This window comes from Leuresthes tenuis, unplaced genomic scaffold (assembly GCF_036924035.1).
Source record: "Leuresthes tenuis unplaced genomic scaffold, fLeuTen1.0.hap1 SCAF_17, whole genome shotgun sequence".
Taxonomy (NCBI): Eukaryota; Metazoa; Chordata; class Actinopteri; order Atheriniformes; family Atherinopsidae; genus Leuresthes; species Leuresthes tenuis.
The window spans coordinates 17570626-17594977 of record NW_027325371.1 but is presented as its reverse complement, the minus strand read 5'-3'; the positions used below and the strand labels follow the sequence as shown (position 1 = coordinate 17594977).

At 44.0% G+C, this 24352-nt stretch overlaps 1 protein-coding gene across 2 annotated transcripts; it reads right to left on the bottom strand.

The window, feature by feature from the left end:
* Nucleotides 1–1228: 1228 nt before the first annotated feature.
* usp7 (ubiquitin specific peptidase 7 (herpes virus-associated)) lies at nt 1229–21314 on the bottom strand. Of its 2 annotated transcripts, none has more exons than XM_072369537.1 (31): nt 20328–21314; nt 16527–16631; nt 16145–16343; nt 15071–15209; nt 14840–14928; nt 14633–14741; nt 14270–14400; nt 13984–14038; nt 13815–13895; nt 13403–13493; nt 12953–13035; nt 12708–12817; nt 11805–11982; nt 11313–11457; nt 11050–11180; nt 9850–9984; nt 9202–9303; nt 8838–8943; nt 8409–8501; nt 8218–8285; nt 8009–8109; nt 6865–7018; nt 6494–6561; nt 5902–6010; nt 4748–4825; nt 4556–4656; nt 3968–4067; nt 3462–3581; nt 3296–3367; nt 2810–2900; nt 1229–2358 (listed from the first exon to the last, which is right to left on the bottom strand). In XM_072369537.1, exons 1-31 carry the CDS (start codon nt 20410–20412, stop codon nt 2252–2254), a joined length of 3336 nt encoding a protein of 1111 aa, XP_072225638.1. In that variant the 5' UTR covers nt 20413–21314; the 3' UTR covers nt 1229–2251. The 2 variants fall into 2 exon arrangements, with proteins under 2 accessions (XP_072225638.1, XP_072225639.1); XM_072369538.1 differs by having other exon boundaries at nt 5902–6004.
* Between the last annotated feature and the right edge of the window lie 3038 nt (nt 21315–24352).

The following is a 24352-nucleotide window of genomic DNA, read 5'->3' as shown; positions in this document are numbered from 1 at the left end:
CTTTTCAGCTGGTGGCTCCTCTTGAGCTCCTGTCCTCTCAGGTTCAGAGGGTTGCTTTCTGCCAACCTTGCCTGCTTGTTGTCCACGTTGTCTCTTGCCCACACTCCGCTTAATAATCGCTATCAAATAATCCGAGCCACGCCACGCCACAGGAGCTGCATCAGTCTGCTCTCCTGGACGGTGGGCTTCAAAATTACATCAAAGCCGCTACTTCGACAGTGTTTTGCCCTTATGGACAAGCAGTAGTCGAGTTGTGCATTTGTTTTTATAGAAAATTTTATTCAACATACATTTTCCAGCAAAAAGGCAATATACAGGAATAGTTGTCGTACACTGCTGCTACACGGATGATTTTAAACTGGAAAAGATCAAATTAAGGGTTGTGATTCTGCAGGTCATCTTTGTACTGAAGTTTTCAACAAGACAAACCACCGCAGTTAGTTTTCTTTTTTTTTTTTAAAGGAAAAACAATCCAAATGTAACAGAAGAAAAAAAATTGTCAATGGTACATCAGGAACGCAAAGAGAGAGAAAAAAGAAACCTACACACAAGAAATATGAACACCCGGCTCCTTCTGTACCCAACAAGAAAGGCGTGTTTCTCTTTAAATTTTACACGTTCATATTTTTTTTTTTAAATATACAATTCATAAATGTTGTCTTTACAGAGCCAGCTATGCTTTGTAAGGGGTGCATTCCATCTGTGATTCGAAAGTAAAAGATAAAAGAAAGTCAGAGGGGCCTAAAGTGTTTCTTACAATGCTGGTTTTAGCTCTACACAATCCTCAGACCTGTGGGGGCTCTGAGGGTCTCTAATGAGCACAGCGCAGTTACTGCTCTCAACCACCCGGGGGCGACAGATTCAAGAGAGAAGATGGAAGCTTGAATGTGCGTTTGTGTTTAGAGGAATGACTGAGAGAAAAGACTACCCCTCCCCCCCATAAAGAAGAAAAGGAGAAGAAAAAAAAAAGAAAAAGGGAGGAGTTTAAGGGGGTAATGTTGGTGCACGTGTTCCTTTAAGTGAAAAAAATAAAATAAAAAAATGTACATTTGCCAATCCTGAGAAACCTCTTGACATTAAGTGCCAACGTTCAAGATGAAATACAGACAAATCTCATTTTTCTCCATTTATTTTTAAACAGATGCCGTTTTTGCAGATTTTTTTTTTAAATTTTATTATACAAGATCTGCATAAAGAGACAAAAAAACAAACAAACAAAAAAAAAAAATTACTTTATCCTCCAACCAAACTATGTGAGAAAGAATTGGTGTAAACTCAAATACTGTTTTTTGTTGCACTATAGGATGGGAGCAGGAACTATAAACAACTTCAACAGGGCAACTAGTGAGCCTCGGAGCGAACGCCACCTTGCAGCCGTTTATTTATGCAAAAATTCTTCCACAAAAGCCACCATCGCCACCACCCCCCTCCCCCCCTCTCTTTGTCAGTCAAGTCCTCGCAAACATCCTTCCATCAAACTCTGCACACAGCGGGATTCCTCTTTAAACAACTTTATTTAAAAACAAACCCCCCGAAAACTCAGAAGGGGAAAAAAAAAAAAAGAAGAAAAAGCTGATGAGTGAGACGGGAGTGGGGGGGTGGTGGGGGGGAGTGGGGGAGAGCAAATGAAAAACATACACATCTCCAACACCGTTCGGCTTCCCTCGTCACTTATTTCATCTTAAAAAACAATTTCTCCCATTTCCAGACAGGCAACAAAAAGCAGGCAGTCAACAGGTAGAGAAGCCAGAGGAGAGAGAGAAAGAGAGAGAGGGGGAGGAAAAAAAAAACAGCAACCGAACAGCCTCAAATGTCGAGGGAGACGATTTTTTTTTGTTTGTTTTTTTTGGGGTTTTTTTTTTTTTTTTTTTGGTTTAAAAAGAAAAAAAAAGAAAAGAAAAATTAAAGAAGAAAAGAATTTCCAACAAAAATCAACAGTCAGGAGGTGGTTGGTGCAGTTTATTTTGTGGTTGAAGAATAATTCCGTCAGCCGCAGCGACATCCCGTACCGCTGAAGACGTGGTGCCGGGTGCGGAGCTGTAGAGGTGTCCAGGCGGGGTGTTAAAAGTGAGGAATACACACACATACGAGCACACGCGCACACCCAAACAGTCTCGAGCACACAAACGCACGCACGCACACACACGGTTGGTTACAGTCTGTGGTTATGGTTTGTTAAAGTAGGAAGGGAGGAAGGCGGAGCAGAAGAGGAGGAGGATGAGGAGGACAAAAGAGGAGGGGCAGGCTGCTTTTAGTTGTGGATCTTGATTGCTTTCTCCAGGTAGGTGTAGCGACCTCTCTTTGGAGCTTTGTTGAAATGATCCAACCCTAGCCAGGGGCGCGGGTGGGACATGTTACCTGTGGAGGACATACGTCCGAGAGGCTGTTAGATCTGCTGCATTCGCTACCTTTTCCACCCATTATGTCAGAGACATCTTCAAACAAGCTATGCTAAATTCTGTTGTGGAGTGTCACTGGAACAGACCCTGGAAGCATTTTCCCTCCTTTACCTCCGTCAGCCAGAGAGTGGCAGCTCGACTGCGAGCCGTTTATCAGAGTAAAAAGACTTCTCTAAAGACGCCTTTGTATTAATTTGCCTTAATATATCACATCAGTGTCAGTGCAGCTGTGGAGACGATGCACAGTTGGAGCCTGAGGGCATATCGCTTTGAAAAGGCAGAAACCGCATCTAACAAGCGCTGCGTTCTAGTGATGCATGCTTTTGCCCCGTTCCTGTACATTCCTGCGCTGTGTAAGTTGGCACAGTCTCACTAACAGAAGCGGTCATATCAGCAGCAGCAGTAAATACCTGGCTGTGGTTCAAAGTCCTTCAGGTTGACCTCGTACTCGTCTTCAGTGATGTACTGATGTCGGCCCATCATCACAATCGCAAACTTGAACTGAAAACAACAAAGACGTACAGTTAAACTCGGCGACTAAATGAGACCGCTGCGGTTGGTGAAAAACATCCAGAGTAACAAGGTCTCACTTCCACTTCCAACCGCGGCTTCTTCTCCAGGGTTTGGAGTGTGGAAAATAATTACACAGTCAAGTTCACTTCAGATTAAATTACATATTAAATAATACATGCAGCCTGAAGGACAACTAAACTTAAATGAGGCTGAGGTTTTAAAAATATGATCACTTTGCATTTAAACATGCTCTTTTATGGAGAAAACACGCCCTCATTAACGACTTTTCACTGCACCCTCGGGTTCTTTCTGCAGTCCTATTTTTTTTTTTCCCCCTCCTTGAGAAAGCCAGTAAGCATCGGTCTCTGAGCGCGAGGCTTTACCTTCTCAAATTCTTTCTCCTGGATGTCCAGCATTGTCTGGATCCTCTTCATCACCTCCCGAAATGACTCACCCTGCAGAGGGAATGCAGGCAGAGACACGAATCAAGCAGGAGAACGACCAGATGAACAATTAACGCGAGGTCTAATGACATCTGCGAACACACACCTGTCTGATCTTGAGCAAGAAGGGAATCCCAAAGGTGCCAAAGACTTCCTTGTGGAAGTGAGCGACGGGGATCAACATTTCACTGTCCTTGTCCAAGTCCACCTGGTCCAAAGGAATCTCCTGAATGAGGGAAAACGAGGAGTTCGGTCAGATCAAAGTTGGCAGGATGAAGGAGAAACTGCATAAGAGCGCGTGTGAGGACCTCTGCTGGTCAAAGTTTTCACCAAGCTGTAGTGATGCAGAGGCACGGAAAGGGTGTGGTGCTTGTAGCCAAAAAGAAGTCAGTGATTCAGCTCGGTGTTTAGTCTTTGACAAGTCAGCCATAATATTTTTAAGTAGTTGTAATACTACAGCAAGAGACCGCTGCTAAAGAAGGTGATTCAGTCGACTGGGCTGATTGCTAGTGAAGTGAAGTGCCCGCAGGAGGTAAAAATGGCTAAAAAAGAAACTGAAAAGTAAAGAAACGCTGAAAGCAGTCGCACAGGGAAGAGCTCGTATACACTCACCTCTATTCTGAAGGTGCGACTGGCAGCAGGAGATAAACATTCTAGCAGCTCGTCCTCCTGGTGAACCCCGATGATTTTATAGCTTACTATCTCTAACAGCCTGCAGACAGAGAGAAAGGAAAGAGTGGAGGGCTTAATGTGCGGCGGGAGCTGTTCGAGCTCCTCAAAAGACCATTTTCAGACTATAAAAATCACATTACACCACGGATGACGAGAATTATTCAACAAAACTCGTTTCGGGGAGACAACAATCGCATTAAAAGGTGAGAAACAATTGGCTTTCTGAAATGAGATCAAGATATGTTTTCATTCAAGTTCCTGTTAAGACTAAAAACTCAAGAAATTAAGACTGAAATGGTCAAATCATAATTCTAAATATCCAGAGACTACTTTTCTTTTTAAAAAGCCACTTTTACACATTGGCAGAAGCGCTCGGTTCCCTCTGATGAGGCTCACGCTGCACAGATTACAGTGTGGCCAGCTCTGGACTGCATTCAGTGAAAAGGATGTGGCAATTTGCAATCAGTTTATCGGTAAGAGGCCGTCTCGCTGCGGTTCTGTCAGACAGACACACTCTGCACAGGATACCTGAGCTTCTCAGAGCCGTTTTCAGACAGCTCCACTGCCTTTTTACATTCTTCCAAAAGGTCCCGCACACAGCCGTGCTTGTCAGGGTAGAGGGTGATTTCCTGCAATAAACATGCGCAGTTCATGTATCTGCTTCAATCAAACACTTTGCTAACCATGTGTAGACGTGTGTGTGTGTGTGTGTATATATACCTCCTCTCTGAACTGGCTGTTGAGCCAAATGGATTTAAAACTCCTCCTGTTCTCAAAGTCTGTAATCTTCATCTTTAACTGTAGACAGACAAAACGTTTGTTTCAGTGAAAGCTTTTGATGTTAGGGTTCATCTATGACCACTGCGCTCGTGCTTTCCGTTCAACGCCGTCGAGCGTACATCAGCCGGTGATGTGGGCGTGTTGCAAACAGACAGAAAGGCAAAAGGCCACGGATCACCGACTGCGCCCATTTTTATAGCGGAACAGCAACAAAAGTTACATTTACTGCCATCGAGTCATGCAGCCAGCTGGGTAACAAATGTTGGGCTACACTGATTTCTCATAGTTCAAATCGAAATGAAGTCTGTGGTAACTTTTCCTTTTGTGAACTCAGCTGGTGGCTGTATGAACTCGGACGTTGACATTTCTTAGTTCCCAGTATGATGATTCAACTTGAACGCACCCCCAAAGTCATAGAACGTGGTAAGAAGTGCAGAAAATTAACTAGTTCTTACCACTTCTGTCATTTTATGTCACATTATATCAGTTAAATCTGTCAGACTTCTGTTTGTGAACACATAGCTTTGTTTGTAAAAGCAAAACCAGCATTACGCACTCAAATTATAGCTCTAATAACTGATCGGTGAGCATAACCGAGAGCAAACCCAACTGTTTTTTCCAACTTGCAACTGAAACGTCGTCAACTCCGGTATTAAATCGCTCCCGGCTCTGACTGCCGAGGCTAATGTAGCGCTGCATTACTACTAAGCTTCAATCCTGTTAGGCGAGCCGGGGTCAACTACAACAAAATAAGCCACTTGATTGCGACCAGATGGTTTGGCAGCTTCAGACACCTTTATGACAGAATGTATCAACCAGGTCAGGGTCTGAGATAAACACAGTTTCTTCATCTCAAATATGGTTTAATGTACGAGGCCTTTTCCATGGCTGAAAATCATTTGAAGGACGAATGACATCAAAGTAAAAACATTTCAAGGTTAGGAAATGATTCTAATAAATTCACTGCATAATGAAGAGCAAGAAGCTAAAACGGTGGAGCACAAGAAAACTAAACAGCAGAGGATCTGCTCAAGCCTTTAGGCTCCGGCCAGCAGCAGACATCCAGCTCAAACGGGTTTTCAAGCCATTCCTACCTGCTGGTAGTAAAGTTTCTTGGGCTGCCGAGGCTTGAAGAATTGCAGCAGGTCTCGAAGCGTTCCCTCATAATTGTGTCTGAGAGGATTACCAGGACCGTCCCTGTACCTGGCCACCACACCACCAGGCAGGGGGGGAGGACAATGAAGGGGAGAGAGGAAGAAAAGAGGAGCAGAAGGTGCGAGAGAGAGAGAAGTTGCGATGGAGGTGAGAAAACAGGCGCGTAGGAAGGATGGGCAGAGGTGAGGGGGACAGGAGGCAGCCAGAGAGGGAGGAGTCAGAGGAAAACAAAAACATAGGTGGAGGGGGGACAGGTTACGCAACATTTCTAATGACAACTGCAAGTGAGTGTTCACAGTGTTAAACTACAGTTCTGAGTAAAAAGCAGGATGACGGGATTTTGAATGATTTCGATATGAAATTAGTCACATATTCAAAACTCACTAAAAAAAACAAACTGACTCATTCTTTGGCTCACAGAAAAGAAAGAAAAACATGATCACCATCAAAAATGATTAGTGTTACTACGTTCACCCAGCGTGTGTGTGTGTGTGTGTGTGTGTGTGTGTGTGGATGAGACAAGCCTCCTACCCCTGTGACTTGAAGAACTGCAGCAGCATGGGATCTGTGTTCAACCTCTGAGCGACTGTCTTGGCCACCTGACAAACAAACAGCCCAAAAACAACAAGCGCGTTATCACCACAGGCCTGTCGCATTTCATCCGTCAGTTACCTGAAATAACAGCGACAGAGGAAAGACGCACACGTTGGCAGCTTTAAGCACTCATTCAAAGATGTCCGCTTCCCGGCTGCATCTTAAGATGCAAATAAATTCCATAAAGTTTCCTTGACCAACCATCCGAACACCTCCCAGTCAGTCATTTTCAAAGTGTTCTTCTCAGCTCTCCTCATTTTGCCCCCACCGCATTGAAATATTCATTCGAAAGGATTCCCTCATCGTACCTGAAAATAGTTCATGCGGTTTGAGAGCGTGACCACAAAGCCGGGGTCGTTGTGGATGGTCTTGTCACAGAAAATGACGTCGACCCGGTGGTAGAGATCCCGGAAATAGTCCTTGGCCGTAGGCAGCTCGCTGCTGTCGTTCTCTGGGTCGTCCCTGCGTGGTGGGAGGAAGGTTGGGGAATATGATTCAGGTACAGAATAGCCCACATTTCAAGGAAGAAGGCAGAAGAGTAAAACCAGAGGGGAGAACAGCGATAGATGAGATGGAACAGTGGGAGGATGGGAGGAAAGTAATGACAGAGGCGGTGGAGGACGGAGACGAGCAGATCGAGGCAGGGACATGTTAAGCAGCAGGTATGAAGCAATTGAGGGAAGCACTGAGGGGCACTTGAGAAAATATTTAAAGCTAACAGCGTTATTCTACTGCTGAGAACTCTTTTAACCTGCAAAGGAACAAACACACACACATCTAATATTCTCCATCACTGCTTTCCATCCGATCGTTTCTCTTCATTTGATCAAAGATCCCATAAAAGCCAGACATTTTTTAATGCTTCACCTGGACTAAATATAATGTCCCCGACATACATCAGCTGGATAATTTACCTGAAATCCAAGCTGTGACAGTTCAGCGGCGCTGTTTTTGTGTCATGTGCACAGCGATCGGCAGTAAAGTCAAAGGACTAAGACGCAAACATGTTCTCAAGGTCGGCTTCTTCAGCGCGGGTAAAGAGGAAACAAACGTTGCAATTTGCACCACCAATAAAACTAAAATAAGCTGTCGAGGAACGACCACAGAAACATTAACAATTACTCAACGATATTTCAAACGGTCATTCTGCGGCGCACGCCACATCTGAAGGAGCTTGCTAAGGAAAGCGGCCGGTGCAGACGGCCTGCAGGAGTCAGTAACAGATCATTTCATACTTTAAAACCGTTACCTTGTGCTGTCCATCTGTCTTAAATGTCTCACTGACACAACGAGAGATGGGCTTCTATCGTAGATCATCTCACACACTGGGCACCTCGCTGCATGTTAACCTATACGACTTCTTGCTGTCTGCATTTAAACGTTCCAAATAACTGATCCCACCTCGATGAGGACTACATTTCCTCTCACTGCTCAGACAGACTTGACACTTACTTCTGGAAGACGATGATGTCCCCGTCCATGAGCTCATCCAGCGCCTTGTCCAGGGAGACGTCGTAGTCCTGTATCCGCTCTGTTAGATTGGGCTTTACTTCCTGCGGCACACGGAGCACCAAAAGAGAAATGCAGTCAAGCTGAAGCCAACTTATAAACACAAAGAGGTGCGAGACGGAAACAAGTGGTGTGCCGCATAAATGCATCACCTCATAGAGGATAAGGCTAGTTTCCTGCTGAAACCCTGCTCTCTCACACATGACTGGCAGCAAGTCTCCTGGTTACAGAAAGAGATGAGAACCATCATTTAAAAGCATTTCCACTGCACACGGTAACTTTCACACATTATTCATATATCTATATATAAAAAGAAAAGGATTTGGCAGCTCCCATGACTTACTTATTTTGCAGGATATAGGTGTGTAGATATGTCCACAATAATTTAAGCTTCTGGTTTTTGGGTCATACATCTTCAAGAACAACATGACATCATCTAAAAAAAGACAAATTAAATCATGAGCTACAGCACGCCTCCTAATAAGACTGGAACCTGATGTCCCAAACGCATCGTTTGAGCAGCGTGTCTGGGTGGCTTTATAAGAAGAAGAAAAAGGTGCGGCGGTTTTTTTATTACACAAACAGCATCTCCCACTACGTCAAAGATGACAGGCCGCCGTTTTAATCTGAGGCGGCGTTTCTAGTATTTCGAGTTTTATTGCCCCATTGCCAAAACAAACCAATTCCAACTGCTTCCCCGTGAAAGTGTGCGAAAGGCTGCCGTTGTTGATGATGGACGCTGAGCTTGACGAATGCGGCTGCGAAAACTCACGGTCTTTATCGAACTTGGGTAACGTGGCTCCGCTGGCCGCCATCTCCGGATCCACCGTCTCCAGGAATATTGTCCAGGGGTTCTCGTTGTCACTCAAGTCGATCATCTGAAACAAGCGAGACACGAATGTTTGGAAAACACGGCTCTCAGCTCAGGAAAAGGAGTGTCGCCGTTCCCCCAAGGCGTAGATTAACTTTGATTTGTGCTACAGAATACGTGAGAAACATGTCAGAATGCCTCATGCTCCCCTATAAGCTAAACCTGTACTGGCAGCAGAAATAATGTTTAACCCGACCACAGATATGAAAATAGCGTGATTTTTTACACACCCACTAACGGTTCTTCAAGACACGAAAACACATACCGACTTGTTGCAATCAGCCTCATAGTCGAGCATGGCGGGCCGCTTGGTTCCATTGCTACGGGCCTGCATGGGCCACAGCCTCATCTGGTCTTGTGGGAAACCCTGCAGCAAACGGACACGCAAGTTTCAGTTTAAGTCGAAAACAGGATGACAGAAAAGACACACCAGGGGAGCACCGCTCACGACTGAACATTTCCAGCTGGTGCATATATACTGACACCAACTTCTAAGAGATGGTAGCTTGGTCTTTATAAGCTGGGTGTTGATCAGTGGGTGGGAAGCAGAACTTATGTGTGTTCAAACTGCTGAGTCGCTGTTAGGACTCCACGTGGCAGGAAAAGAGGAAAAAAATAACTAAATCATCCAGCCTTTTCTCTCAGGGCGTCTGGTGTTCAGAGCAGAGACTTAAGAAACAGTGTGTATGAAGATAGCTTCCCCTAAATTAATTAATTCCTCATGTCATTTGTTCAAACACTAAAGTTTAAAGTGCCACTTACATGCACACATAATAAGTTTAGGGGATTCAGCTGTATTACCCTTCAGTTAATCTGGAGCCCAATGTGTTCAGAGTCTCCACAGCTTCCACCTCGCACACACACACACACACACACACACAGACAGACACACACACACACGCGCGTTTCTCACCATGGTCTGAGAGAGGTTCTGCACAAACTCCTGCAGCGTGGAGCTCTTCAGGAACTTGAAGACCGTGTACTTGACTTTCTCCTCGTCGTACATGTCGTTGCCCTGATGACCGCAGAACTGGTCCTCTGTCACCATCTACCCAAAGGAGAAGCATGAACAACCTTAATGAGTGCCTTTAGAACTGGACAAAAGGAGCCAAAACATGGAAAAAGACGAGGGAAGATTTGAGGAGAAAGCAAAACTCCCGACAGGCAAACATCTGCTCCAACTCCCTGAGGCGGCTGCCGGCCAGAGAAGCAGACGGTTCTGCTTTTTCCAAAAGAAACGTACAAAGAAGCTGCACATATCTTCCTTCCGGTAGAGACAAATAATGAGAGCTAACCTAATCGTATGCAGCCGACATCTTTGATGCGATACAACCAGAACATTTAACAAGCTCTGTCTTTACTGGCCCTCATTGCTCCATTGCCAACCACAGTGACTATTAAATTTGATCGAGTTGCTAAAGCTTTGCCTGCTACTTATACTGCAAGTAGATTAGTGCAATACATTCACTGACTGCATTACACACACAAGCAGTTGGCCACGTGCCTGCCAGCCAGCACTTTGACAGTCTTCCACGTATGCGCCCCTAATACAGATGTCACAACAACAGCTGCAGTTCTGCCAGTCCATTATCTAAATGTAATGTGGCTGTCCGGGGACGTTTCAAAATGTTTTCATGAACTGCTACTGCACGCCTATAACCGGCCCGCTAATTCTCCTTTAGATTGTAACCGGCTCGTCAGATTTAAAGAAAATGAGTATCTGACCCCTGTTTTCAAATTGCAGAGACAAGAAAGTGGTTCGGTCACCTTCCTCCAGAGACGGCATTTTATAATCGCACATCAAAATCTTTTCACCGTTGCAGCCAAAGCGTCGAGTCATCCACCACCGCACGCTTCACAGCACCACTCAGTTCATTTCACAGTACGTCACTTCAGCCTGTGAGGACGTCTGCTTTACTGACACTAAATTTGTGCAACTTTATCTACTTCAACTGTTAAGCATTTCAACAAAACAGAGTAGCTCCATCTTTTTACTGTACTCTCAGGTAGCATTAAGGCTTTGCAGTTCGAAACTTAAAGCAGCCACACAGTACGCTACATCTGTTCAGCACCAGATGGCCTGAGAGCAGCGGAACAACCTGCTGTTTCTCACCTGAACCTGCATGTAGAGGTGAGCCTCTTGGCGTTCCTTCCTCTTCTGTGCCTCCACCCTCTTCTCCTCCTGCAATCGCTCCACCAGCTGCTGGGGGATGTCCACGTCGGTCATTGGCAGCAGCACTTCACCTGAGATACGCCAAGTGTACGCCAAATACGTCAGAGACATCCCAGAGGCATTTCATTTTCCTCCCCAGGGTCTCTGACACGAGTTTATTCTTTAAATGAGTATCGAGCACAGAGAGGGAGCGCGCTACTTACTGAGCTTGGACTCGCGGATGTAGACCAACATGTATGCGTTGGTGCAGTGGCGGACTGAGAGGTCATCATCGTGTCCACCATAGTTGTGTTCTATGGCCTCTTCCTTGGTGCACCGTGACACTACATCGTCATCAAATTTACACCACTGCATGGAGGGAAAGAATGACAAAAGGGGTACGGGGGGGGGGTAAGAGAAAACCAGAGAGCAACTTAAGACAACCATTTATGTCAAGTCTCCTTAAAAACCTTACAAACAACCCCATAATGCACTGCTCATTCATAATACCGAATATCTGAGAGAACTGTGTGAATGTTATCAAAACACAGGATGAGTCTTACAGCTTAATAGGTTTAAAATAACCACAAAATAACACATCAAAAGAGCCTAATACAATGCTAAATTTACTAACTAACATACAGAAACAGAAGCTACAACTTCAATCAAAACCCACAGAATTTCTGGTGAAAGGTGCATAAGAAAATTGTTCTCACTATTGGTTCCTTGACACTCACTTTGCCGTCTCCTTTGGGGTTAAGATAGACGACGTAGTGACCGCCATGGTTGTCCCCGCTGTGCACCAACACTGCATGCAGGATATAGTTGGCTGGGTCCTTGGAGTCCGGCTTCTGAAGGAACTCGTCCAGAGGTAACTGATCTGGAAACTCAAACCTGTTGAAGAGAGGAGGGAGGATGAGCCGCGAGGAACAGGGCATTCGAAAAGGATGGAGGAAAGGAAGGTGAGAAAGGATAAGAAAGATCGAGGAGGAAAGGAGAACATATAGTGGTGTGTGACAGCAGAAAAATGTGTAAAGGGGTCAAGTATCAGACAATATATAAGCAAAAAAGACTAAGTTGAAGCTCAGGCAGAATTCCTATGAGCTGTCATTCCACACCCACACACTTGACATGTGTCTCTGAGTGTACGCATATACAAAGCTCTCAGGGGGCCGGGGGCCCTCGGCAGCATAGTGAGGATGACTCAGAGGTGGGAACACAACAGATGAAAATGATCTTCTCTGGATGCCTTGTGTTCTGAAAATGTCAAAATATTCTCCTGGATTGTTAATGCACCATTAGTTCCAAAAAGCTTTTCACTAAAGGACACGGCCTGAAAGAAACAACCCGAGCGACGTCCTGTCTCACCACCATGGGGCAGGAGGTCGGGCCGTGCTTTCCGCTCGGAACGTGCTTCAGTGCCATTTTGGAATGATGCTGCAGCTTTGACCTATGTTAATATGGAGCAGCCGCTTGCTACAATTACAGCCACGAGTGCGTCGTGTGACGAGGAAAGATCTACTTTAAGCAGGGTAGTGCGTGTTTACGAAGCTGATACAAAACGAAAAAAAGGACGCCTGGTTAGAGTGTGAGAATGAGGCATGCTGCGTTTGTTCTACCTGTCGTTAATCTTGATGTTTTGGTCGGTCTGTGGGTCATACATGAACCTCATCAGCTGCAGGTGAAGGATTGGAGGGAAGGTTAGGAACTTCACCCCCTTTTCTGCTTCCTGTGGAGCAAACAAACATGTCAGGGATGTGTTTAGAACATCTCCCCTCCCCTCCAAACGTCTGACACTCAAATCCTAAAACAAGCTAAACACATCAACAAACAACTCCTCTGAATTCAGACACTGAAAACTCACCTGAAGGCCGTGCTCTCCTGCGTCGTATTTGTTGTCTCCGTCCAGCTGCTCAGTTGCGACGTAATCTTTGAACGACTCGAAGACTAAAAACAAGCAGAGACACGAGTTTGAGATAATAAAAAACGATAAGGACGTGCAATGAGGGGTTTAAATACAAATCCCTCTGTTCCAAAAGTACTTCCCACTTTAATAACCCTAACTTACATTCAAAGGGAAATAATCACGCAAAGAAAAATGGGTTTCAACCAATGCAGGGACACTAAAAACTAAAATTTTGTTGCTGCACCAACATTCATTAACTAGTTAAACTAGAGTTAACCTATTAAAAGGAGACGGGTAAGTCCAGAGCTTATGGAGCCGATGTCAGTCAGAGGAAATATGGCACAAGCTCTCAGTGGTGAACACACAAAAAAGGGAATAATGTCTCCTTTCAGTTGTGTTGGTACTTACTGTTCTTCTTTCCTTTTATGCTAAGCTGAATGTCATAGTAGTCCTCTATCCGCTCAGACCGGTAGTCCACATGCTTACACTGGATATATGACTGGAAAGCAGCAAATAGATGGGGGTTAGATTGTCTGATGCAAGAAAGTTAAAAATAAAATTTCTCACAGGGTCACGTCAAGATTTAACCCGTTTCTATTCTTAAACTGACAGTCCGAGGCTACATCCTGTGAGACGTCAATGTGTTTAGAAAACCTCGAAGATGAGACGCACTGCGCCGACGTTACCGAGCAAATCTCGGCTCTGAACACTTCGACAAAGCAAACACAATCTCCCCGAGGCGGCGATTTGTGTTTTTAAACAAAAATGTGATCAATAGTAAAGAGAGAATCTGACAAGAGGAAAAGAGGGAGAAACATACCACCATCTTTCCTCTGAACAGTTTGGGGATGGTTCCCTCAACACAAGTGCCTTTCATTTTGTTCTCCACATTGTCCAGGAGCTGGAACACACGTGCACACAGCTCGTCAGTGAGGATCCTTCATCCACACACACTCACACAGTCTTTAAATGTCTACGATGAGACTCACCACTCTGCACAGCTCCTGTACGTCGTGTTGCATGAAGCTATCTAGTGTTTCCCACCTTCACATAAGACAAACACACGTCAAATAAGAAAGCCTGTGTGGTTTTACAGATTTAAAGCTCGTTCATTGCTAAAGTTAATCCTGCTGCACTAAGCAGCAAACCAAACAGTTCCAGTACAACTGTACACGGCGGTCACAATCACACCGCTGAGCTACAAAGATTAAAAACTTTTATCCATTCATTATTTAGGGCTGGATTTAGAGGAGAAAAAAACCCCCAAACGTTTACCCAAAAGACTTTGTGAGTTTCTTGGTGCCAACTGGTTTGTCGCTGTGTTGCAGCTCGTAGAAAACCCTCTGCAGTGCCAGGGGAACGCTCTTGGACGAGTCGTCTCCTTCTGTGGGCATCATGTACACCGCCTGAGAGGAGGAGATTTACACCACAATTATGAGCTTTGGAGAGTAATGCTCCTCAGAGTAAAACTGAAAGTGTTACCAAAAAGCCAACCCGGCGATTCAAACTCTAAGTTGACTATCAAGGCATCGGATCAATTTTCAATCGTCTGCATGCATTTAATGTCGGCCACGAGTATCTGCGACACAGGCTAACGTGTAGCACATAAATCTGCTCCACACGGAGCTAAAAGCATACCCGCCGTAGCTGGTTGGTGAAGAAGAGCGTCTGTAGCAGGCTATTCATGTAGCAGGTCGCTCCCTGGTTCTTTAGTCCAACGTAGCCGGTGTGTTTCTTAGAGTCCCAGCTGGTTAAAGCGAGAGATCAGTCGAGTTACGTAATGATGAAATGAAAAGCGGGACAGACACACGAAAAAGTAGAGTTTAGTTGGTCAAGATAACATACGCCACTCCGTGTGGTGCATCTGCCTGGACGTAGACTTCAAATGTGACTTTGTCATCGTCGATGAAGCCCCTCTCTGGATCAGTCACGTCCTGAAAAGAAACACCAGCAAAACGGTTCATATCTAGAAAAAGTCTAGTAAAGTTTCAATGATGCATTTTTGATCTGTTGGCGCCATCTGTGGCATAAACTCGTCCAACTTTTTGTTCGTTGTTGGTGAGCTTCCATACTTACACTCCAGGACATGAAGTTGGAGAAGCCCCAGTCATTCTCTTTGTGGAAGAAAAGGTGACTGATCCTGCGGCTGAACGACTTCTCGTCGTCTTTGTAATTTATGATCTTCAGCATGGCCTGTGCGTGGCATGACCATGATCTGAAACACAATTCTTATCATTTAATTATTCCTTCAACAACAAAATTAAATACTTTAACACCTCTTCTCAGTCAGTGTTGGCTCGTTTTACTCCATTCTTGTGGAAGAAGAAGCCACCAAATCGTGAGACTGCTCTATTTTTTCGAATTGTGAGCTTTAGCTTAAGTTGTGACAACTGACGTGTATTTGAAAGCTGCTGACATTTGACAAAATGCAGATCCAAACAGAGACATGTGGCAGTACCGAAGGAGGTAAAGTTTCCACGGTAAAAGATAACCAAAGTATTGGTGCTTCACTTGGTCCACAGATTTATAGCAGAGCACAAGACATTGGTGGAAACACCGCTTTTGACATTTAAGGCAGGATTTAGCAGAAGGTGCTAAGGAGACTACAACAAACAGAGAAGAATTGATAATCTGATGCAAACAAAGATGACCTTTCTTCCCACCATACCACACATCAGATATACAGTTAAAGAATTAATCCTAAATCAAAGCTAGCGGCTAACCATCAAAACATGACGGTATTATGATTTCACGGTCATGGTTGTTTTTTTTCTTCCATTAGCTTGACTTAGACAGCAGACAGGCTTTGCCAAACTGTGTTGACGTGCAGCTTCCACTGCAGCCTCAAAACAAGCGACAGCGTCTGTCCTGAAGCCAGCCTGACCGTGACCATACCGTGCCAGTCTCCTCCTTTGTCCTCAGTTTCCTGAACTGTGCTGGAGGCCTTAAAAAGTGTCTCTGTGCTCATTTTTTCAGCACTCGACTGACTGTGCTTTGGAGTGGTTATACCTCTGTTTTCTTGTCTGTACAAATAGACGTCAGCAGTTCACTGTTAGCATTGTTCTGAGTTTCATCAGGGCTGCACTAAGTTACTGATGTACGCAGGACATTTGCTGCTGTTGCACCCCAAAAAGCCACAAAGACACATACGTGGATTCTGACTCTGCATTGCACTGCAGGAAGAAGCCCACGCTCTTCTGGTGAGGCCGGTCAGGATAGAAGCGTGGCATCACCATTATCTTCCAGGGGAGGTTCCGCACAAAGCAGGACGGGCTGAGTACAGACTCACTCAGCCGGCTGAAGCGCTCTACCACAAACCGGAAAGTCGCCTCTGATCGCCAGCTGGTGTCTGTGAAAAGATGATGGGCAAGCAGGAAGAAAAAAATAACAGTAAACAGTGGGAATGAGTTCCTTGTTAACATCCTTGTCAAGTATCTCTTTCATCGACTATGCTGCACAAAAACAAAATAAATTCACATATAGCTTATAACTTCCAACTGTATAAGTGTTTGTACAAGACGTGCATCCTCACCATCCTCCATGTCTTCCTCTGTATTGTTGTGCCCATCAGCCATGGCCACATTACCATTGATCACCGGGTTGGCCGGGATTCTTGGAGGGTCATCTGTGTCCCCAGCTATGCAGAGAGGGGGAAACAACATTAAAATCATATGTGGACGAGGGCTTTCAGGCACCTTTCTTTAACGTCAAAGAAGCTGGCTGAAGCAGTGGATATTAGCAGGTCTAAAAATACTGGGTCCAAATGATTTCATTAATTATTCTCCTAAAACAGCAAAACCCATTAAAATACAGTAAGACAATGTGCCAGATTAATTTCTCCGAAACAACTTCATTTCTGTGCCATAAATATACATAGTAAAACCACTTGAAACATTTTCTCACAAAGTCTTAAATCTTCCATATTTTCTCCTTTTCTACTCTCAGCTGGGAAACCAGCCTCCTCCAGAAACAGAGAGAGAGAGAGAGAATGTGTATTTAAGTGCGTGTGACAAAGAGCATGAAACACAACAGTGGGCTGGATATTTATGGATACGATGCGGGAATAAGATGCAAGTCATCATTCAAACAAACGCGCGCACGCACAGACAACAATAATTATCCAGAGGGGGGACTTTGGGTTGACTTCAAGGAGGGAGTCAAATCTGCTGAGATCCGGCGATGATGACAATGACATTACAATGAGTATTGACAACACCTTCTCTCTCGAGTTTTGAGTACATCCGTGTTCAGCACCGGGAGCTGTGCGCACTAATCTTCAGGTTCGCTTCCCTCAAATGGATTACACCGCTCTAATGGGGTCTGTCAGTCAGCTGCATGACAACCTCGTTACACCCACTGTGTCAGTCTACCTTGAAACGTCTGAGGAGTTTGTGCTCAGTGTTCCATCGCCGTAAACTGGAAGAGATGGCGCTTTATGTCGGCATACCAGCACACATCCACAGGAAGGAAACTGAGATGCGTCAGTGGGAGACCATCGCGCACAGATGCCGCCTCAGAGTTAATTGAATGGTGATTTTGTCGGATGATGCTGCAGTTATAAAAATCAGGATTTTATTGGAGCCGAGCATCCTGCTAGAACTGCTTATAGCGACTGCGGGCTGCTGCATGCGGGGGTGATAAATAAACATGCTTAATGCCTTTAGAGAAATGCATACATTTATCCATTTCTTAAAGAAGTTTCAAGAAAGAATTCTATTCTTCCTAAAAACCTAAAGTACAGTCAGCAGCCTCTGGATTGAGAGGCTAAGTTTTCACTCGTTTCATTTTCCAACGAAACGTCTTGCTGAGCAAAAAGAACAACTGCAGACCTGCTTTTAATCCATCAAGCTGATCCTGTTTCAGTGATTGGGCACTGAGAGGCAATAATGTAGTTTGGAGCATCAACACACGATAAGCTGTGTTCCCCTACTTTCAGAGCATTGCCCATTAGAGTAAAGACTCCAAACCACCCTAAACAGAATTTAAGTGCAAAGACTACTACTCTGTTGACATTAAAACTTTCCACGATGCCACGCTTTCCGTAATCACGTCACTTTTACAGTTTTTTTTTTAAAAACATTCTTGATGAACATCTTGCTTTTAGCTTCCAAAAGCCATTCTCAGCATAAAATGCACATCAGTAGCCTGGCATCCATGTTAAAAGTGCTGTAGCAAGACAGATAAAATGACTGATATATGCAGAACACGGGATGGTTGAATCCCACTGCAACTATGTGGAGCCTTTCCTCATGACAGAAATGCAGTCTGTTGCTATAAGCCGTCAGAAGAAAGTGAACAGTTTATTATGACAGCTCCTTTTCATTGTCCTTGTAAGGCTTTGGTGCACTGAGGGAGAACCCACGAGGGGTGAACCAGCAGCTATTTGGGAGAAAGCCTGGTAAATGTACCTGCTACTAGTGAGATAAGTGTAAAAATTAATAATCAAAACTGCATACGCAACAGACATGGTCTGTGTGTATACATAATGTATCTATAAGCGGATAACCGTCTATGTCGTATGTATTGTTGAAAAGCTGACAGTAATGTGAGTTAGAGTATATAATAAAATCACTATGCCTGAATGACGCAGTGAAGCTGAGTGCTCACAGTAGCTTATACCCAGTCCAAAGTTGATATCAGTAGAAAATTAATTAAAAATGCAGGTTATGCGGTTGTTTTGGGTATCAACCGGGTGCCACGAGCTGCAGGGGCCGTCACTACCTCCTAATCGAACTAACAAAAACACAGATCATTAAAAATGGCGAGCTCCATGCCTTTTGGTCTTCCATACAATGAAGCAGCAAATCCCCGCGCTGCCTCAGTGCGGGCCTGGCTTACTGCAGCACCGACTACCGTCACTTGCCAGCACTGCTACACGTTTTATTTATCACAACCAGAGCTCAACGCAGAAAGGAACGTCGTGCTGAGCGACATTATAATTTACGTTAGACGTTTCAAAGTGTCATCATACATCAACGCGAATGGCTAAGCATGTTATACCTTGGTCAATACAGGCAACTCGGGATTGACGCATCTGCGTTCCCGTTAGCTGCTTAGCAAACAGTAGCTCACAGATTCATGCGTAGGCCTTTATTAGCCAACATTAGCGGGAATCAGTAGTGCCAGCTAATACGCTAAAATAAATACAAGGAGAATAAAATCCTCAGCAGTCAGAACATTACACACGGTGCATTTTTTAAAACCAGACAAAAGATAAATCTACATTGGGCTAACGACCAAGGCCTTCACACTCGAGCCTAAATCGAACGATACAAAATACAAGCCACCATTTTGGAACACCACACACCCCCTCCGAGAGCAATAGCGTTTAGCTAACTAGCACGCTAGCTAGCGGATGCACAGAACGAAGTGGGCCTTTGGGCTAATTTACTAGCTTCCAGCTAGCCGTGACGCTAGCAGTATAGAGCCTTTTAAAAGCTTTATGACTAGATAGGGAAATAACAAACAATTGGTACTCCAGTATTTATGAGAAAGTAATAATGTGGCTAATTTACTGAACAGGGGCCCAGCTGACAGACCGTACCTTCTAATGCCACACTGCAGAGCCGCATTTAGATTAAAAGCCTTCTAACACGATGCTAACACACCATCCTTTTCATGCTAGCGCAATTTTTCACGCCAAACGGCTATAAACGGGCTAGTTTTAACGTTACTGATAGGGATGATAAACAGCCGCAACTTTAATATCAGAGATGTTCAATCCCATTAGTTAGTGTGGAACCATTAACTGTCAAATTCAACCCGGAACCTACAGAGAAGGTAGCCAGATTAATTTACCTTGTAATGAATCCATGTGAACTGCAAGACTAACAACTACATTGTTTACAAATATCCAGGTTATCAACCGTCAGTGGGCCTGGAATTCGATGAATGTGTGTTGATTCTAAATGACGAGTAATTGACAAAACTACACCGGATAACTTGTCACAGCAGCGACCGCGAAGAAAACTGAACGCTTTATTTAGAAACGCAGAAGCCGATCCGAATGAATGATTTATGTGTCCGATCTCTATTAATCTGGATGAACAGGACTTATTTGCAAGCAGCAGCTTCTTGCAAATACACGAATGGAAATAAAGGACTGTTTGCTTATAACGCAAAATGAGGTCAGCTCCGCACAAGTGTGCTGCAACGGACGCACAATCAGCAAAAAATGCAACCGGCTATCCCAGCCAGCTTCAGGCCTTGTTGTTTACTGTAATGCTGAGCTCAGCTTGCACAAATAAAACGCCGTGCATTCATTGCGCAGCAGTACAATTAAAACACACATGTTGTAAAGAGTCCAGTCACCCTTCTTGTGGCCATTACTTACCTTCCATCTCCATGTCCTCTGGTTCACTGAGCTGCTGCTCGCCGGCTTTCTGTTGCTGCTGCTGCTGCGTGTGGTGGTGGTTCATGACTGCAGCTGTTGTTGTGATGCGCTGCTCCCCGCTATCTCTGTTGCCCTCGACCTTGTCCAGGGTCGGCTCGTTGGGGAACCGGGTTCTGGACTGCTGGTGAGGTGTGGTGGGATGCGGAGGTGGGGTGGACAGGTCGAGCCTTGGCGGCCGGGCCTGCTCTGTTACGACCTCGGCCTTGTCCGCTGTCAGCGCCGGGGAGTGAGGAGGGGAGGTCGGTGGGGGAGCGGGTAGAGAAACGCGGACGTATTTGCTCGCTATTCGCCCAATCTCGGCGCCTTTGGTGGGTGCGAGTCGCTGGCTGACGGAGGGGGGTTGTGGTTGATGGACTGGGGCTCCGAGGACGGAGGCCCGCTGAAATTAACTAAATCACTCGGGTTTTACCCCGGGAAATGAGGGGCAATAAGGGAACTCGCAGCACGTCTTGCAGTCACAGAAACAAATACCCTGTTTATAGCTAGCTTTAAGCTAACTGACACTTGGCAGCCAAATGGAGATAAAGGTGCAACAACGAAAACAAAGGCTCATTTGCTATGGACACATTCAGCAACTTTGCCTGCGATATCCCCAGTCCGTGTGCTCCTCCGATTGTCCCTCGTCTGGGGGAGAGCGGAGGAAAAAGCTATCCATTCAAACCAGTTTCCACTAATGTTAACGTTAATTTGGAAGTTCACGGAGACAAGAGTTACCACGGCCCGACTTAAAACAATTCCCCCAAACCGCCCCTAACACGATAGACAACAAAACGCGGCACCTCGTTGCATTTTTAACTAACCTCTCGTTTCGTATGGGGAATGTACCCGGTCGTACAACACTCGCCTGAGCTGTGCGGCTCACAACCCGCTCCTCCCGTGGTTTGTGATGTGTTGAGTCTGAGGTAAATCTCAAAATGGCGGTCGCGCTCTTCTCTGAAATGTCACATCCGCATGGAGATCCAAACACGGGCCCATCCCCGACCAGGTTCAGATCCATGTTAAATCACATGGACCTGGCGTCTGCATCAATTGCAAGGGAATTACATTTTTTTTTTTAAAAAGTGCAAAAAAACAGCTATGACATGAATGGAACGGCCATGCATTATAATAAGGGAATCTGCTTCTTTGTAATGTGGGTGTGCAATGGGCCCAAATGACTTGACTTTTGCATGAATCGGACAGAACGTGGGGACAAACTCAACTGCAAATGACATGAGGGTTTCTATGTGTACGTTTATTACACAGACGTCATTGTCGCCTATTGTAATGCCCTGCATCCTTGTCTGTCTTCTCAAAAGTTCCCAACAACCGACGTGCACCATCTGTGTGCGCTTATCAACGTGTTTCTTAATGTTGAGTTAAAATAGGCCAACTTGCAAAAAAAAAAAAAAAAAACTTAATTAAAATTACAGATTGTATGATACAATATTAAACCTGTTTGCACTCTTCTATTTTACCATTTGTACTTCGTGTGTGCGAGAGTTTGATAAAAAAAAATATAATAAAAAAGAATGAAATCAGAAGAATAACAGTTTTGGACACTGTTATACTTAGTAGAAATGCCGTTTTTGAGTTTGAATGAGTTGGAAGTCTTGAGAGTTTTACGATGTTTATTAAAACTGCCAGATGGAAGAATATTAAAAGTAGCCTTATTCTTTGGTGAAAAGTAGGCCTGCCAGTTGTTATATCATAAAACATTATTAATTGATATTTTTCAAATGAATGTTCAATCGTATATTTATTAGTTTTTAATCAAAACAGTGTCCGTAGCTGATACAGTTGGCAAAAAGAATAATAACCAATGTCCAAGTCTGAGACTGAAGTCTTCAGATCTTGATGAAATGATACCATCTAGTGGACAAACAACAGTATTAAATACAGACATGTCCCACCCAAAAATGAAGAGCTTTTCCCCCCTTTTTTATTATTTCACACTAAATTTATGTTTGCAGTTGAAATTTTTAACTGAGGTGAATCCATGCCAGTCATACACAGAACTCTGCAAAAGTCCCGAGCCACTCTTTTCTTTTCTTTAAATTTGACCAGGAAAAACAGGAAATAGTTTTTACAGCGATTTTATTGAAATGTGTGCGGACATAGATGGAAATAAAGTGGACAAGGCAAAAAACCCAGTTTATATTGTACAGTTTTGTAGGAGCACCTTTATTCTTCAACACAGTTTGAACCCTTGTAGACAGGCTTTCTTGTGATTTCTTTAAGTAGTCTTCAGGAATAGTTCTCCAGGCTTCTTGAAGGACATCCCAAAGCTTTTCTTTGGATGTCGGCTGCTTTTTGTTCTGTTCTCTGTCAGGATGATCCCACACTGCTTCAATAATGTTGAGCTACGGGCTCTGGTGAGGGTTCATCCCCTCCACATATCTGTTGCCACCAATTTTCAGTCCACTTCTTGTGTCATTTGGCACAGCTCAGCCTTTTCTTCCCATTTCCCATGTTTAAGAATAAGTCTTTTTGCTTTTATAGCAACACACAGCAGCAAATTGATGGAATAAAATTGTTTGAACATTGACATATTTCTCTCTGTGTTGCATTAACATTTCTTTTAACTGCACCGTAACAATTTGGGATCAGAGGAACTGTTGAACTGTTGTGGTTCTGAAAGTTTAATGTTTTCTTATTTTGCTTCATATAGTATTCAAGCTGCTGAGTCTCCTTGGTCATATTCTTAATGTCATGACATACAAAACTAATAAAAGCTAATATTACAAGGAGTCTACAAGCCAAGTTGGACTGCATGTAGACTGTGGTTTGGCATTATATTTCTGAAATACAGAAGTCCATCCCTGGAACAGACATCATTAGCATGGTAGTACATATTGCCCCAGAACCTGTATTCATCATTCAGAATTAATGGTATCTCCTCAGATGTGGAGCTTTCCATGCGTTACAGATGCTGGCCTTTAAACTCTGCACTGATAACCGGTCACATGGTCCCTCTCCTCTTTGGTCTGGAGGATGTAGTGTTCATGATTTCCAAAATGACTTGCAGACTGTGTTCTGTTGGACCAGGCTGTACAGTGACGTTGTTAGCACTGTTGCCTCACAGCAAGAACTTTTTCAGCTGGCTCTTTCTCTACGGAGTTTCCATGTTCTCCCATGCCCACATGGGTTCTCTCCAGGTACCCCGACTTCCTTCCGCTGTCCAAAAAAACCATGCATTTCATGTTAATTTGTGTTCTAAACTGAGGGCAGGGGTGAGCACGCATGATACAATTTTCACAAGTATATTGGGTTTAAATTATTTGCAGACCATTGTATGCTGTTTGTATTTACAGGGTTAGCTAGATAGATATAGATAAATATATGCTGCTTTAAATATATGATATACGTATGATGGTTTATAGGTAATAACAACTGTATTCTTTCTTTATTCTATCCCCTCTTTTGAGTAGGTACTCTAGTTTTCATGTCAGATTCTCCATGTTGCTTTTGACGCAGCAACAGAAAATCCGTACCCAAAAGAAACTGGATTAGAAGGTTGAAGAGGGCACACTATATGCCTGCAATTTGGGTCAGTATTATTTTTGAGGAAAATTTTATTATACCAACAAAATTATTTTTACATGCAGTTGTCGGCACTGACTAATTTATTAATTGATTGATTTATATAGTATTAAGTAAGCATAAGTATATATTCTTAATTAATTGATTCGACCACTAATAATATAATATAATATAATATAATATAATATAATATAATATAATATAATGTAAAAACTCACAGCTTTATTCTCACAGCGCAGCTGTCATGACAAAACTCGAACTCTCTCTTCGAAGCTTCAGCAGGAGGAAATATTCAGGGGTTGTTTTGTGTCAATATTATGATGGACATGTCACAAAGCCAATTATACTCTGGATGTAAACCTAAGGCCCACCCCTAAGTCAAGTCTGACCAATTATCTTTGAGATCTGGAAGAAGGGGTGGGATAAAGTGCATAACAGGATAG

What these genes read in the sequence shown, in the direction of transcription:
- usp7 (XM_072369537.1), bottom strand. Translation starts at nt 20,412, where the DNA reads ATGAACCACCACCACACGCAGCAGCAGCAGCAACAGAAAGCCGGCGAG. An exon ending in TGAGTGTCAAGGAACCAATA is followed by an intron (nt 11,458 to 11,804) that starts GTGAGAACAATT and finishes CCCTCCATGCAG; the next exon opens with TGGTGTAAATTTGATGACGA. An exon ending in GGACTTTGAACCACAGCCAG is followed by an intron (nt 2,359 to 2,809) that starts GTATTTACTGCT and finishes TGTCCTCCACAG; the next exon opens with GTAACATGTCCCACCCGCGC.